General features: G+C 40.4%; 1 protein-coding gene across 4 annotated transcripts in view; it reads right to left on the reverse strand.

Annotated features, from left to right (window-relative positions):
• The window catches only part of HERC2 (HECT and RLD domain containing E3 ubiquitin protein ligase 2), a 197,846-nt gene that overhangs the window by 119,012 nt on the left and 62,064 nt on the right, over window positions 1–16,770 (reverse strand). For all 4 annotated transcript variants that reach the window (XM_074965634.1, XM_074965610.1, XM_074965626.1 and 1 more), the window contains exons 13-23: window positions 15,601–15,758; window positions 15,385–15,498; window positions 14,240–14,491; window positions 12,999–13,192; window positions 11,675–11,875; window positions 10,549–10,777; window positions 10,292–10,416; window positions 6,167–6,345; window positions 3,686–3,870; window positions 1,196–1,351; window positions 579–764 (exon numbers count right to left, since the gene is read on the reverse strand). In XM_074965634.1, the coding sequence (XP_074821735.1) occupies window positions 579–764; window positions 1,196–1,351; window positions 3,686–3,870; window positions 6,167–6,345; window positions 10,292–10,416; window positions 10,549–10,777; window positions 11,675–11,875; window positions 12,999–13,192; window positions 14,240–14,491; window positions 15,385–15,498; window positions 15,601–15,758 (1,979 nt within the window). The remainder of the gene's footprint in view (window positions 1–578; window positions 765–1,195; window positions 1,352–3,685; window positions 3,871–6,166; window positions 6,346–10,291; window positions 10,417–10,548; window positions 10,778–11,674; window positions 11,876–12,998; window positions 13,193–14,239; window positions 14,492–15,384; window positions 15,499–15,600; window positions 15,759–16,770) is intronic.

The raw sequence follows: 16,770 nt of genomic DNA on the forward strand, positions 1-16,770 counted from the left end.
ACTGGCCATGTTACTTTTTTACATTTTGGAAGGGGGCATTTGTGTTCTTGTCCTTGGGTTATTAAACCACAAGGCACAAGGATAATACTTTTCCCTTTTTCACTGAGATTCCCCGATCCAATAGAGCTAAAGTTCATTGTGCCAATGTGCATCTGCCATACTCTGAGCCACCTACTGTAGCACCACCCCTTCCCTCCTATATAGTTTTAAACAAATGCTCTCATCTTCAGTAATAGTTTAAACTATGATTATGGAGATTACTTCAACAAAATCAACAAACCATCCTCCTTTTGACAGACTAGTTTATATAGCAATTAAAACATGCCAAATTTATCATTTACATTATGTCATCATTTTTTCACAGTAAACACTATTATGACAATAGCTCTGATAAAATAAGGAAACGTAAAAGTGTTGGATTTAAAGACAATTCAAGAATACAATGGTTAAAAATGCTTCTGGTGCTTTGCTTCATGAGAGAGAATTCTAAATATTGGAAGAGTGTTAGAGTCACTCAGAAAACTTTTCTGTAAAGCCCCAACTAAGTATTTTAACTGCTTTAAATAAGTAGAACATACCCATTATGCCGGGCCATGCTAAATCCTCATTGTCATCTCTCTCTTTTCCAGGGGCTAGATGGTTAAATCTGTCCAGATGCTCTAGCAGGCCAGCCAACAGAGGAATAGCACCAGCTTCCTGCATCAGTCCAGCGTTTTTATTGAGAAGCAACACTATAGAAACTACCAACTCTGGAAGGAGAACACCTAGAAAACAGAAAATACTCACACTGAAGTTGAGACAGATATGTGCATGCCACTTTTGACCTAAGTCACAGCAGTTTATTCTCCTTTTTACTTACTACCTTAAACTGATGTTTTTTCTCTCCCTTTAGCTTGCCCCTCCTTGCATCTTCTCTTTTTAATTTGGAGAGACTCTTAAATTGAGAATGGTTTCAGAGTAGCAGCTGTGTTAGTCTGTAGCCGCAAAAAGAACAGGAGTACTTGTGGCACCTTAGAGACTAACAAATTTGAGAGTCTCTAAGGTGCCACAAGTACTCCTGTTTTTAAATTTGAGAATTTTTTTTAACCCTTATTAAAAGTTTCAAGGAATATCAACAATATAACCTGAATGATTATGTACTAGGAAATGGGATGTTTGCCTATAAACTGATTTTCCACAAGAAAAAGAAAGGTACCTGTTAAATCTCCATCCACAACCCGAGATACTTCTGCAAAATGTCTGTGACTAGTGGATGCAATGCTGATTGCCACAGGTAGTATATCACCAATGTGTGTGCACAAAAGTGCTGTGTATTTCTTTAGCAGAGAACCGACTCCTAGAAGCTCAGGACCTATGAAAAAGGAGGGGCACAGAGAATAAACTACTTAAGTGAATAAACTAAAAGCTGCATTTTGGATTATACAGTACTTACAAGCCCTTCAAACACCATCTCAATATTAGCATTCAATTAAGAAAACAGAATGCTTTATTTCTGACAAAGGATTAAGCTTAAATCCCAGATACTGACTTAAGAGCACAGACCAATCTGAATTTAAATAAAGCCTGCAACCATAACATCTGGAGCTGTAATATCATTAAATCTCCTAAACTAAGTAAGCCATTTCTAGTCTGGTGTGAGGCAGACTTTCAGGGAAGTTTTCTTTGACACTGCTAGAAGTTTTGCTACCAATTTAGTAGGCGTCCTTCTTCCCGCCAAGTCAACATTGTAGTAGTGAGCCAGCACATTTTGAATGTGCTCTGCTGCTGCAACCACCATTTTTGTTAATGTAATATCAGATGGCATTAACATCCCATGGAAGTTTTCAAAATTATAAGGTGGGTGTTTAAACCAGAGTCCAAGCCAAAGTTCAGTTTGGATAGTTACAGTCTTTCCATGTAATATTTCCAACTTGTTTTAATTTATTATTTTGTACTAAAGCATTTGGGCTATTCTAAATCTATCTCCTTACTGTTTGCCGTTTCCTTTGCCTCCTTCTCAATACACTTGGCTTTGTACCATTCCATTAATTTATCTCTTTACTTAGAATACTCTCCTAACTGTTGCCCATCAAACACCCTCTTCTGTCCTCATTCAAACCCCTTCTTAAAATTCATTTCTTACAAAAATCATCCCTACATTATTAGTCGTAACAGCAATCTCTCCCTAGCCACTTCTTCCTGAATCCAGAATATACATTTTGATTCTCAGATAGCAACACATTCAAAACAGGGAATGAATCTTTTTCATCAGGCATTGCTTACATTTGTAGTACTATTTAGTCTTAAGAATAATATTGCTATGCACTGTTAATTACTGTTTCACACTAAAGGGATTATGTTTTCGTGGTGGAATGCTCTCTCTAGTTTGCAAGGTTTACAGTGTGCTTTAATAGTCTACAAAACTGAAGACATTACAAAAACTTTCAGTCATCATTTAATGAAGTAGATTAAAAAAAGGAAAAGTGGAACTTTCAAATTCATCACCAAACAGAAGCATAAGCCTTCCTAGTTTACACTTCTGACCTAAGAAACAACCCAGCTAAAATAAACTCAAACAACTCAATATTTCACACTTATCGTCCACTTCAATAAAGACAGAGTCACTGCCTGTAAAATACATATATAAAATCGTATTCTCCAACAAGAGGGATCTGAACAAAGCTGTATTTTCTCTAAATTGGAAAAGGCAAAAAACAATTAAAACTAAATTATTGTTGTTCGACTAACCACCTTTCATAACAAAGGACAAAACACAGTTATTGTTACTGTACCACCTACAAAGCAGATTTAAAAAAAAACTGTTCTTGATTAATGTATCTGTTCTAGGTTAATTCAATTCACTGAAATTAAATACCAATATCAAAAACTAGTTTCAATTAGCCTTTTTCACAACAAACCCTGTTTCACTATGCTAACAGTTAAAATAGCAGTCATAAGAACATAAGAAGGTCATACTGGGTCAGACCAAAGGTCCATCTAGCTTAGTATCCTGTCTTCCGACAGTGGACAATGCCAGGTGCCCCAGAGGAAATGAACAGAACAGGTAATCATCAAGTGATCCATCCCCTGTCATCTATTCCCAGCTTCTGGCAAACAGAGGCTAGCGACACCATCCCTGCCCATCCTGGCTAATAGCTATTGATGGACCTATCCTCCATGAACTTCTCTAGTTCTTTTTTTACCGTTATAGTCCCAATTTTCATACTTGGGAGTCTAACATTAAGCATCTAAATCCCATTTCAGTGCTTAACTACATATTCTAGGCATCTAAACTACCACTTTGGTGCCCAAATACAGATTTAGGTGCCCAACTGTAAACACCCAAATCTGAAAATTGGGCCTGTTAAATAGGGTACAATCACACCTTTTACATTTTCTCTGACAAAAATTTTATTTACATTTATTAAATGCTAATAGCTTTCTCAAAGAAGGCTGTTTTCTGGTGATGTTCCCGTAACATATGTTTTGACTATTCTGTTTATATTTACAGTTTGTTATATTTCAATCTGCTTAAATGGAAAACAGTTTAGAAAAAACAGTTCTCAAACCAGTGTGCCATGAAGCAAAGGAAACAGTATCTCAATTTACAAAACACTGTCAAACACGAAAATGGTAAATAGCAAACCTGTTTGGTAGCACAGGTATTACAAACAATGCGTAAGCCTTTTAAAAAAAAACAACGTACCATATGTATTAGGGACCTGCCCAACATTCTCTCCTGGGTAAAGTTTACTAACAAGTAAACGCTGAAAACGCAGCAACAAGTCCAAAGAAGCAGACCTCTCTTTACTGTAATGTTCATGGTCCAGGCAGGAAGAAATGCGACGAGCCACATCTTTTAGCTTGGCTATAGTCTGCGAAGCGATGTTCCTAGTTGGTATAACAGCATTATAAAGCACTTTAAAAGAGCAGCTGGTGTTTCAGTTAGAAGCCTGGAGAAACAAGGATTAAGCTTTCGCTGGGATTTTCTCTAACTGTTGAGAATTAAGACACCTATGCGAGGGTTCACTGGAGAATGTTATTTTTTGGGGGTTAAAATTCCAAAAATATTAGTTTGTTTCTGTAAATGGGACTCAATCACCACACCTTATCTCCACAATTTACTATGAAGCAAAAGATTTAATGATCTGAACAATGTGAAATAGAATGCTATATAGAAGAAAGTTGTAGGGTGGCATATATTTTAAGAGTCCCATTTATCAATGATTTCCTTGCGACACAGTCACATCAAAGTGATAAGTGTTGTAAAAGTTCTCAAATTTTCTCACCCCTTTATTTCTGCTAACCCACTAAGTACTCGTGTGGCTCACAGGAGGTAGCAAGGACCAGGCTTGCTACACTGATTGCTTATCTACAGGGATCCTAGAAATACGTCTCCCATGGGAAAACACGGGAAAAAACACAGAATTTGCATTTTTATGGAGAACCTTGAGTTTTTACATAGTAAAAAAAATAAAAACATATACAGTAGAATCCCGTGCCCCACAGCGCACACCCAGGAATATGGGAAATTGACGCTTCAGCCCAGGGCAGCGGGACTCCTGCTGACAGATTTCATTTTAATTGCAGGAAAATGCAGATTTTTATGTTTTTTTATCAGAGATTTTTGTTGATTTTTTTTAAAATCACAGAAAACTAGGATCCCTGATTATCTGAGACTCCCGCATAGTGGTAAGAATCGAACACCCAACTTTCTTCCTCCCTCAAGCCCTAGAATTGACGTGTATCAGAAGTAAGGGGTACCAATATCTTTTTCCAAAGCCAATTCATGCTATTGCTGGCATTTCTGCTCTTTCTCTATTATGAACTCTGTGCAGTGGAGGATGAAGTACCACAAGGCCTGGGAGCAAAAGAACAACAGCTCTCCCTAGATCTACAAATACCTATTGCAGAGTGCAGCAAGGCCAAGTGACCTCCCTCCGGACTGGAGAGCGAGGGACTACACTCCCCATGGTGGGCAGAGCCGAACACGCTCCGCCCCCCTTGCCGGAAATACCAGGACGGGACAGGGAATACAAAGGGATGGCTCATCAGCTTTGTTGAGGAGGAGCCAGGGAAGGAGACGGATGCCTCCACTCTGCTGCAGCACCCTAGAGCTGAATCTGCGCTCTGCAGCACCCTGCCCCCAGGAAGACTGGGCCTGAAGAGGGACTACCATCCGCTGTGTACCCCGAGGAGCCAGAGGACCTGCGAATTATAGAGGTACCAAACCCCGAGGAAGTATGAAGTAGCCCCAAGGAGGTATGAACTGTCTGGCTACCTTGCTGACTGACTCTAGGTCAGCGTGTTGCAGCTGGATCCCGGCTGGCCCAGTGGTGGACCACTCCGCCACTGCTAGGGCCCTAGGCTAGGACGTGGTGGAGCTGGGGCAGCAGACTCCCTGCCCAGGCTCCCTGCTTATCCGAGACTCCCGCACAGTGATAAGGAGGCCTGTGTGAATCTACCGTCCATCAAGCTAAGACACTAGACTCGGTTGGTGCTCCCCTAGACTGTATGGATGCTCACCCCTACTTGAACCCTAGACTGTGTTTGCTGGCTGCCTTAGCCTACAAGCTGAGGCTACAGCCTGCTCTGCCTCTCCCAAAGGGCTAGAGCCCCAGACTGTGTGTCTTTGCTGGCTGCTTTGGCCAGGAGGCTTAGGCTACAGCCTGCTCCCTGCTCAGCCCCACCCAAAGGGCTAGAGCGCCAGACTTAAGTACTGCTGGTCCCAGCTGAGGGTCTGCGAGCTAAACACCCGAGGGTAGGGGCAAGAGCACCAGACTGTTATTGCTTGTTTGCCTCTGTTAGATGGACACAGAACTATAGACTACTTATGGCTCGGCCCTGCCAGCATGAGCCACACCCTAGGGTTACTGCCCAATACAGCAATGCAGAATCGCCTCCCTCCCCACAGGAAAGTGAGAGACCCCTACACAGAGTCTTCATCTTTTCTACCCATTAAAACAAAGATAAAACCAGAAAACTACACTGAGGTAAATAGAATGAGCATATGTTCAATATTTCTAGTTTCAGGAGGCAAAAGCACTGATGGGAAAAGACTGAAAGCATACTCTATCACCAGGGCTCATTAACTGTTATTTAGCTCCATGCTTCACAGTAGGATGAATCTAAAGGGATTTTCTTTTGTAAAAACTCATAATCATGACATGTTTAGAACAAAGAATACCTCAGTAATTGCTGAATCAGTTGAACCAAAGGTAAACTCTGCTTCCCTGCAGACTCATAGATCCCAGTATTAATAAGGTCTTTGTCTAATGGAGTCCTACTCCTATGAAGTGTTGAAGCATTTGCTTCCTGTTCATCAATTTCTTTTTCTTTCTGGGCTTCTTTTTTTGCCTCAATATCCTACAATACAAAAAACCATTAAAAGTTAAAAGCAAACAGCACATCATCAGTAGACGCCATCATTTATCTCATGGATATGAGCATGCTGCTCTGTAAACTCTAAGTAGGAAAACACAGCATAATGGCTCTCACCTATGCCACAAATGAAATTAAGGGTATATCTACTCTGCATACTCCTTTCAGCAGTGTAGAATATATACACTACACACCCCCTCACATGGGAATAAATAGCAGGGTAGACCATGAGGTACTGCTTAGGTGAGTAAAGATATTCCTGAACCCTGTGAGTATGTACCCTACAGGGCTCTCTTCTCACCCAAACAGTGTCTGCCTTTCTATGCTGCTGTTTTTAGCAGTGTAGTGTCCCAATATCTCCCTGCTGCTGGAGTTTTTTTCTCACTGCAAGGAAAGACTCCAGGAATGGGGAAAGGCTCTGGCAGCTCACCTCTAGCAGCTCCACCCCTGGCAAGCCTTTTCCCACTGCCTCCGCCTGCCAGAGCCTTCCACTGGCACACGTAGCCACATACCACAGTGTGGATGTAGCTTGATCTAAACTGCAGCATGTAGCTACACATACCTTATACACCACCACAAGAAGTGCACAGTGTAGACATAACCTAAGTATACCAGACAAGTTTATTTCACATTCCACATTATGCAGACATCTAGCACATTTTCACAAATACAATTTTAAAAGAGAATTTCTTACTTGCTAAACCGTTCCACCAACGCAGGCTAATGGGTAATGCCTGCCCTATACATGTTTCACCCATGAGAGCAAACAATGAGAATTTTGCATTTTGGCATGCAGTTAGGCTCCACACACTTCCACCAGCTTCTCCAAAGATTACTCCCAATGAAAACTGAAAACTTTTCACAAGAGAAGAAAACAGTTCACCTCTTAAAAGGTAAACTCATATGTTAATATAGAGGGATACTAATACTAAACCTTTAGCTCGGTCAAAAAAAGGGAGGTATCTTAACTGGAAGCTGAAACTCCAAGAAATTGACAGGTAAGATTTTTTTGTGTGTAAATGGGCAGCGTATGACTGCTCTTTTGTAGGCATCAGCTCTACATGAGGCAAACAGCACCTGGCCCATATGAACTGAAGGACCAGCAAGCCCTGGTTCTTCGTTTCAGAAGAAACAGGTGTCTAGGTGTCTCTAGTCTGAGTTTCTGGAAAAACAGATTGAAATATTCCCTGTGAACACTCAGATTATGCCATATCCTCCTTTTTTTGCCCTGAATCCAGAGCAGAAATTAATCCAAGGAGTATCATAGTTGTGGTGACAAGATAACAAACTTGAAAAGAAAAATAAGGCACACGAACAGGACCATTTTATCCTAATGGAAGAGCATACAAGGAGATCCAAGGGACAGTTAGTCTTTCCCAACATTCTGATCAAGGTAATTGTCACCAACACCTATACTCTATATGATAAAAGAGAGGAGAAGAGAGTTTAAAGGCAGAGTGACACAGCTCATGAAGAACAGGCTGAGCTCCAGCATGAGATATAAGACCTAGGAGGAAATCAAAAACATGCTAAGTCTCATGGGGAACGGGAGACTAAGGGGGGAGAGCCTCACTTCTTCTAATGGCAAAAAGGGCTGATGCTTGAACTCTCAAGGAAGCAAGTGAGAGGCCTTTATTAAAGTATATCTGTACAAAACAAAGAATGGTGAGAAGGTCAGACTAACTGAAAAAAATTCTGGAGACCGCTAAGTGTCCCAACTATAGTATACTATGGAGATTCTCTTCCTACAGGACAGCAGCATCTCTATGACTTTTTTTTAAGTTTTCAGTTTATTTAAAAAGCTTCTCTCATAAGCCAGGAAAACAGACTAAGAAAAAAAAAAGTGGTGCATGAAGGGTCAGTACATCCTATTACAGTAGGGATTTTGAAAAAAGGGACTGTGTCCTCAAGACACTTAATATAGTCCATATAAAGGAGTCCTTCAAAGGCTCAATATGTGAAATTATGGCCATATCTACACTACGGGCGCTACAGTGGCTCAGCTACAGCCCCATAGCTATGCCACTGTAGTGCCATATGGCAGATGCTTCCTACAGCAATGCGGAGGAGGGGAGGGGAGGATTTCCCATCACTGTAGGAACTCCACCTCCCCAAGCAACAGTAGCTAGGTCAACAGCAGCATTCTCCCATTGACCTAGCTGGGGCTACACAGGAGGTTAGGTTGGCATAGCTGTTGCCCTCAGGGGAGTGGACTTTTCACGCCCCCTGAGCACTGTAATTAAGTCAGCCTGACTTAATCTTGACTTATTTTTCTTAAGACTTTGCACAGCAGCAGGATCAGGGAAAAACAAACTACATGTTAAAGCCATGGGACCAAGAGAGATTGCTGCATTACTTGTAGGCAATCTTGGAATTTACCTACTTCTGGTTCCAAAGCAGTCAGAAGATACTCTCTAAGAAGTTGCATTCCCCTCACAAAACAAACAGCATGCAAGTTTCTTTCTCTCAGGACATGCATATTTGGTAGGCCTCACGTTTTTCTTCCTTCCCAGGAAAAAAAGAAAGATCCCTGCAGCAAGGCTTTCCCCTGACAGTTCATGCATTCAACCACTGCCATGCTATCTATAAGTACAGATGCTGTGTAGCTTGCTGCTTAAGCAAGATCTATTTACAGCTCTGGGCTCATGGACTAAGCACCTTCAGTCATTCTCAGCATGTAGTGTGTTCTCCATTCTGGTGGATTTCATTCAAAAGGTCAGCTGAAGCCAGAATGGGCAAACCCTTCAATGACCAAGGATTTCACTCATCCCGAAGATATCACTACATATCTAACTCATCAAAATGGATCCTTGAGAAGAATAGGAATTACTGAAGAACTCAAATGGAGCTGGCCTCATGAGCTCCATTTTAATGATGCAGTGGAACATAACATCTATAGCTTATCTATCTCCTATAGTACTATCCTAGAGTGTGTAGTGTAAGGATTAAGGGAATACGTTTTTAATGCTGTACTAGACTGTTGTTCTGGATCTGGGGGTTTCAGATTGAAATTCCAATTGGACAAGGTTACCAGTAACAGTGGCTTTCACATTTTGGTAGTGTGACTCATACTTTGTAACAAATGTTACGAATAAAGAAGTTCAAGTTTCAGAGATTGCTGCTTACTATTTATGGAGTTTTTGAACTGAGATGCCTAACTAAAAGTGAACTGCTCTGCAGGAGTCCTTCAGAGATCAAAGGCCATTTCAAGTCTGGCATGTGGAATTCATGTTTATACATTCTTTTGCGGAAGCCACAGCAATAGGTGCTGTATATCTGACAGGTGGTTTTATATACTGTGCCTCACTTGAAAATAGTCAAATATACTCACTATTCATTTAAATTTCTATCGAATTTATATGTAAACCTGAAATGCAACCTGTAAATTACTATTATGCTGGGGGTTAGGTGAAGCCTCATCGAAGATGATGGTACTAAGAGCCACCCTTCATTCAAGATAGAAGAAAGAAGCAGTTAAGCTCCTTTTGAAATAAGGTAACAATAGGACCCACTGCCAGAAATACAGGCCAAATGTAAGGCCAGTCAGGAGCTGAGCCATGTGGATGGAGGGACTTCACTTAAGGCTGAATGCAAAATACAGAGGTCTGGATTTTGTTTCGGAGGATGTATGTGTGTCTGAGCACACGCAGCCAGAAACACCACACAAGCAGGCAGAAGGTAGCAAGATAGCAGCAGAAAGCCAAGGACAACCAGAGAAGCACTTGTAGTGTGACCCTGAGAGAAAACTAAGAGAGCTTTTTGGATAGTGTTGGCTGGGAAGAGAGGCTTGCAATGCTAAGAAAGAAAACCTGCCCTCTGTCTGATGTAAGCCTGTTTATTTGCAAAGAATTTACACCAAGTCCTGTAAACAATTGTATTATATGCATCTTATTGTATTTACATAGTAAATGGTAATATTGTTGAAATGTACCTGAATTTCTGCAGTGATAGCAGCATTTAATGCAGACTCTAAACCTCCATCAGCCATCAAACTGCCCACCAAGAGGTCAATCATAAATCGACGGCCTGGACTTACATTCATTTCATTTCCTGAAACTAACAAAACAGAACAAACATTTAGTGGTCTAGAAATTCAGATGTTCATTTCATTTCCTGAAACTAAGAACAGAACACACACACTGGACTAGATATTCAGACACCAAACAGTTTTCCATCATTAAACCATACCTGCACTGGGTAAGAGAGCTGAAAGAGCCCTAGCTCGCTCCTCTGCTGTTGGCAGCAACACAGACCACCCACTCTGCAGCACTGCTTGAGCAGCTGACTGTACAGTATTAAGAACTCCAGCATTACTTGCTAAAGTTACCACTGACTGTTTCAGGCTATTCAACAAGACGCTGCCTAAACCCAAGCCAAGGCACTCTGGATCAACCTGATGACTGATGGCAGCATGTAGCTGAAAGAAAAAGAATCAGTTTCATTTAGCGGTGACATAAGAAATGAAGTTGGACAAAGTCAATCATGCAGACACTGAATACAAATACGTCTACTGGTCTAAATACAAGAAAATGTTTCGTTTCAGAGTAACAGCCGTGTTAGTCTGTATTCGCAAAAAGAAAAGGAGTACTTGTGGCACCTTAGAGACTAACCAATTTATTTGAGCATAAGCTTTCGTGAGCTGAAGTGAGCTGTAGCTCACGAAAGCTTATGCTCAAATAAATTGGTTAGTCTCTAAGGTGCCACAAGTACTCCTTTTCTTTTTAAGAAAATGGTTAGAAATAAACTGCAAAGCTAAAGTAAAAACATAATTACACCCAAGTAATATATACACTAATCTCAGCCAGTATCTCAGGATATCTAGTGAGCAATAATTACCTCAACTTAGAAATTACCTAGACATCCCTGTACACACCGTTCTGTATTATCATGGACATAATGACATCTTTAGGAAGCTAGACGTACCAGATTTGCCCCAAACAGGAAACTCATTTTTAAAGAGGCAAATTAACACACTGAAAACCCAAAGCCTTTTCAGCAAGTGGTATATTCAGCACATATCCAAGATTAGTCAATTTACATTTTAGTTTTACAGTTCATCTTAAATCAAATGCAAGAACTGTTTAGAAAACATTAAACCAAGAAAGCAAGAAAATTCATGGTTAGGACTGAAAACCCACCCTTAGCTTTCCACCTTTTGGAACTAAGATGCAGGAATAGCTTGTTGTAATGTACCAATTTAATTTTAAGTGAACAAAAATGTTTTAAACACTTAAAAGCCCCTATTTTCTTCCAACCAATTTACTAAAGCATTTTATCTGAGTGAGAACTCAGACACACAAGAAACCTACAGTACCTGAAGTCTTAGAAGATTTAAGGTTGCAACAGCCATACATTCCTTCTCTTGTGGTGGTGGCCAGTCAGAGGTGCCATCCATTCCCTCAGTCACTTGTCTCAATAGGAGATCTAGCTGTTCAAATGTCATTGGGCAAACATCCACCACAAACGGCACACGCAAACCAATGGACCATTCAGAACAAGATGACCAGGCAAAACTCTATGTATGGAAAGGAAGAGTAACAGTTACTTTCTCTCTAATCAATGATAGGCCTATTATGAGATACCAGTGCTTTATTTAAGGAACTAGGCTCAGGAGCTATATTGTGACTTTAGATTTTTGATGAGGTGCAGGATGAATGCAGCTGTGGCTCAATTCATTTACATCATCAACAAGCGCTCCCCTCTTGCCAACAGCTAAAGGTGTCCAACAATCTCAAAAAATTACTATTTCCTATCATATTTCTCAGAGCCCTTCTATGCCAGTCCAGACATCCTCCTTTTATTTTGTTGGTGGAAAAGTAGGGACTGATTAATTCTTAAAACCTATACTAGCAATTGCTAATGTTGTTAAATGCTATTGCTCGGGAAGTCTTACTGAGAGGGAAGGCCAGCTAGGCCTTTTTTGGAGAAGCAACTACAAACAAACTGGGTTGTTTTTTGTGTGTCTCCATCTGTTGGTGGCATGAAATATCCACGTGTCACAGCTGGTACAGGAACCATTTAGACCAGTGGGGCGCAAGACATTCTCTAGGGGAAAGGGGAGGTGTAAAGAAACTTCAGCCTTTTGCCCCTTTAAAAAACCAATCATACAAATAAAAGCACAGGTAGGCTTATTTTCAACAATTTGGTAAGTTTCATAACTACAGTAGGCCTACTATACCTTTAAAATTAATTTTGATTCTCATTTTAAAACTCATTTAACGTTCAATAATTGATATTAAAAGAAACTAGCAACATATAGAATAATAGTTGAGAGCCCAGGACCTCTCACTTGAGTCAGACACTCAAAATACTAATCGAATGAATGGTCTCATCTCTGTTTCGCTTGAGTCAGACACTCAAAGCACTAATCGAATGAATGGTCTCATCTCTGTTTCCCCTCCACTTTCCAGCATGAAAAACAGTTTCAGGTTACAATTAATGGGGCGGGGGGGGGGAGCGGGGGGGGGGGGGAACAACAATTTCTGTGAATGGTAAAGTGGGGGGGACAAGACTGGAAAAGTTTACATACCATTGATTTAGGCCATAGGGAGAAGTAGGAATTAAATTACTGTCCTACACTCATCTAAATCCATGGACAGGGCTGAAGACAAATCCTGAGTAACAGATTCAAAGCTTACCTGGGCAGGCCCACAAGCAATTCCAACAATGTGCTTTCTGTCTAATCCTGGGAGAGCAGTAGGCTCTGGTTTGGTGATCCTCAAAGTATCAAAATGCTGGCACTGATCATTGCTCCCCCAGCTGTGCACTTCACTATCCTCCGTCAGTGCCAAGCAATGGGTAGATCCAGCCGCCACATCGACCACTTTTTTCCCTGATAGCAAAAAGCGAACAAATATTAGTGTGTGCTTACTGCAAAGATTACATGCATTTTTAACAGGAAAACCATGAGTGGAACAGCTTTTGTGTTTCAATCACCACCAACTACTAAATCTACAATTAAAAATTAGCAGAGTTAATATGTCAAACTGCAGTTTTACCTTTCACCTCAATAAACTGGAAGAGCCGATCCCAAAAAAATCAGAAAGGTTTAAAGAGACTTAACCTATCTGAAGTGCCAACGTATATAAGGCTGCAAAAACCCTGTGTTATTTTGCATCCATTCAGTTTAGTAGTTGATTTAGAAGGGTTTGTTGGCATTTCCACTATTAAATGGAAAAGTGACTGGACTTCAGTCACATGCTGAAGTTAATTGGTGCTGCCACACAACTCAGAATTTCTTTTCAATTAGACGACCTATCACAGTAGAAATGCAATGGATCAATATGTCAATTACAAAGATTTGTAATACCCACTTCATAATACTGTCTTTTCTCATCTGCCCTAACCGTGTTTCAGGTTTGTTTTTAAAAAAAAAAAGTAGGCAACAACTTTTGGCTCTTTTCTGAGCCGAACATGCTTAACTGTAAGCACATGAGTAGTCCCATGGTTCTCAACAGTTCTATTCATGCATGTAAAGTTAACCATGTGCATGTTTACAAGATTGGAGCCTAAATGAGTTTTACACGCAGAAATTCTTCAGTCAGGCTATGTGAGAAAAGTAGTAGGAATAAAGAGAAAGCCAACATTATAAAAACAAGAATTTTCAAGTATTAAAAGGTTTTAATAGAGTAGCATAATGAGTCTGTTGGAATAACAGAAGTAAAATCTCAGATAAAAGGCACAAGGGTGGCAAATATATTTACTGTTTAATACAAGTAAGCTACAATTTGACATCAATGAGAGTAGTGGTGAAATTCTTTAAGTTAGGATACAATATATGATAAAAGAAAATTTTTCCACCGAAAACTAAGTACTTTTGACATTTTCCAACTTTCTAGTTGAGAAAGAATTGTGATTGCCAATTTTGTGTTACACTTACCTTGCAAGCCTTCCAGCAGTTTAGGATATCGAACATGCTCTTCTGTTCCATGCCCAAGCCTCTGATTGTCACCTTTCCCCCAGGAGTAGACCTGCCCATCTTTTGTTAAAGCAACAGAAAACTGACTCCCACAGCGTACTTTCACAACATCCAGGTCCTGAAGCTTTTCTATCAACTTGGGAGTCTTGCAACCATCACTGCCACCTCTTCCTAGCTTCCCGTAATCTCCATCACCCCAAGACCACACCTGGCCTAGAAAGGAAGACATTACACTGATCTTTCAGGTAAGTTACATATATTGACAAAAATTAGTAAATTATTCAAATTAGAGCTTTTGGAATTCACCTAAGTATACCCATATTATGAGTCTCCAAAAAAATTCAGAGTTCACACATGCTCAGTATAGACTTGTTAGAATTTGGCAGCTAAATTCTTTGAGGATTCTGTCTGTACTGAGGATGTTCCAGCCCAGAGCTCAAGGGGTTGAGCAAGATTTTCCTTGCAATTTCTCTTCCTGGCTGATGCAAGCTGCTGTGGCCCCAGGCACAGGAACTGAAAACAGGGAGAGGCTCTCCTGTGCCTTCAGTGCTGCCCCTGCTGGTGTTCAGGCAGCAGGAAGGAGAAGGAAGAAGCTACCCTGAAATGCATAATTGTGAGAAATGGGAGGCTGGATGGAAGCACAGTGGCAGGAGGGCAGGACCCAATGGTGCTCTGGTGAAAGGCATAGGATAGAGTTATGCCTATTCAACAGGGGTGCGTTACAACTGTACTCTGACCACTTCAAAGAAGTTTAAATCTCAAAAACAGTACTGGAAGTCTAGGTAGGTAAAAGATATTTTTGTGAAAAGGAGGAATATACAGCAGAACAGCTGGTGAACTGAAGAGATGTCTGAAGAAGTCTGAGTAACTATACAACTGGAAAGAGTAGCAAATTATATAAATTTAGTGCTTAACTTTTTTCCTTTACTAATACTTTCAATTCTTAAATGTGTATTAAAATATAAATAATCACCTAGAGACTATTCTTCAAAACCACTTTCAGTTTGAGATTCTCTTATAAAATTCATTTTATGAACGTTAAGCATAAGACCTGCACCACAGATGTCTTCCGAATGACACTAAAGACAGCAAGTTTAGCCACTAACCATTTTCAGTCACTGCAAGAGTCTGAGCATCTCCACTTCCACAGGCTACATCAATAACCTTCAGTCCTTTCAGCCCAGTGACCAGCATTGGGATAGTCTGATCTTCACTGGAACCTTCAAAACAAAAAATAATCACTTTGTCAAAAATACCCAAGAGACAAACATTTAAATTTTCACAAACGGAACACCGTTCTTTAACAAATTAGAGGAACATACCATGTCCCAGCCTGCCATAGTTCCCTCGTCCCCATGTATACAACTCTCCCTCAGCAGTGATGGCTGCGCTATACGTACTTCCACATGCAATATGAACAACATGTTTCCCAGCCTGCTTTCCAGATAAAGCAGATATCATCTTTGGTTCTTCTAGGGGCCTATTTAGAGAGAAGACAAGAGTCTCAAACAGGTAGCCTGATAAAGTAATTATGTGAAATGAGCTGTGGTAACCTGTCTGCTAGAAAATAAACTTATCATCCCTATCACAACTACAAACCTTACTGACTGCCAGAGACAGCAAGATATAAATGGACCTGTAAGGAAAATTAAGGTTGAGGTTGATCAATAATAAACACAATATGCGAAGCACTGTGGAGAAGTTTACACTACAACTGCCTGTGACATACTAAAGTCTGATAACTAGTATTTTTACCTCCAAATAAGTCAGTCCAGTGGTTTACACAAGCACTATACTTCACTGTGGAAAAAAAATGAACTCTAGTTGCTGTATCTGAACAACTCCTTCCCTGCTACTCTCAAGCCCAAGACAGGAGTACTTCCTTATCCTGTGACGATATGTCACCGCCGTGGTGAAACGCTTATCACCTCTGGGATACACAATTCAACACAGAAGTATTCAAGTACACCTCTATAGGATACCGCATGGAAAACACTAGTTCAGCTACAGAACAAGACACTCACTCCTACTTTCTGGGCAAAACAGAGCATTGCAATGTTACTGTTTAAACACAGGAAAAAAGGGAATGGGGAACACACAACAGTCTGCATTTGCACTGAACCATTCTGAAACTGATTTTGCAAGTAAATAAGAAGGGCAGAGGGAGGATGTAATTTTACAGTTGATAATACATGCATGTGCTGTTCTGAAGTTGGATTGTTGTAAAAGACATTTTGGATTACTCAGCATCAGATTTCATAAGTGGAGCTGGATTTCTTGAAGATCCTTATGTTAACATTGGTTAACACATTAAATACATTTTTTTTGTCATTTTCTATAGCCAAAAATCAGTATTCAACTCAGACAAATATCCTTAAAAGACCTCCTAGAAAATTCTGGTGCATGGTGAGTTGATCTAAGCTAAGCAGGCTACAAGTAGAGTTGTATAGGAATACGTTCTGGAGGAATCTTATTCATGACATTCCCTTCAT

Source organism: Natator depressus, chromosome 1, assembly GCF_965152275.1.
Source record: "Natator depressus isolate rNatDep1 chromosome 1, rNatDep2.hap1, whole genome shotgun sequence".
In the NCBI taxonomy this organism is placed as follows: domain Eukaryota; kingdom Metazoa; phylum Chordata; order Testudines; family Cheloniidae; genus Natator; species Natator depressus.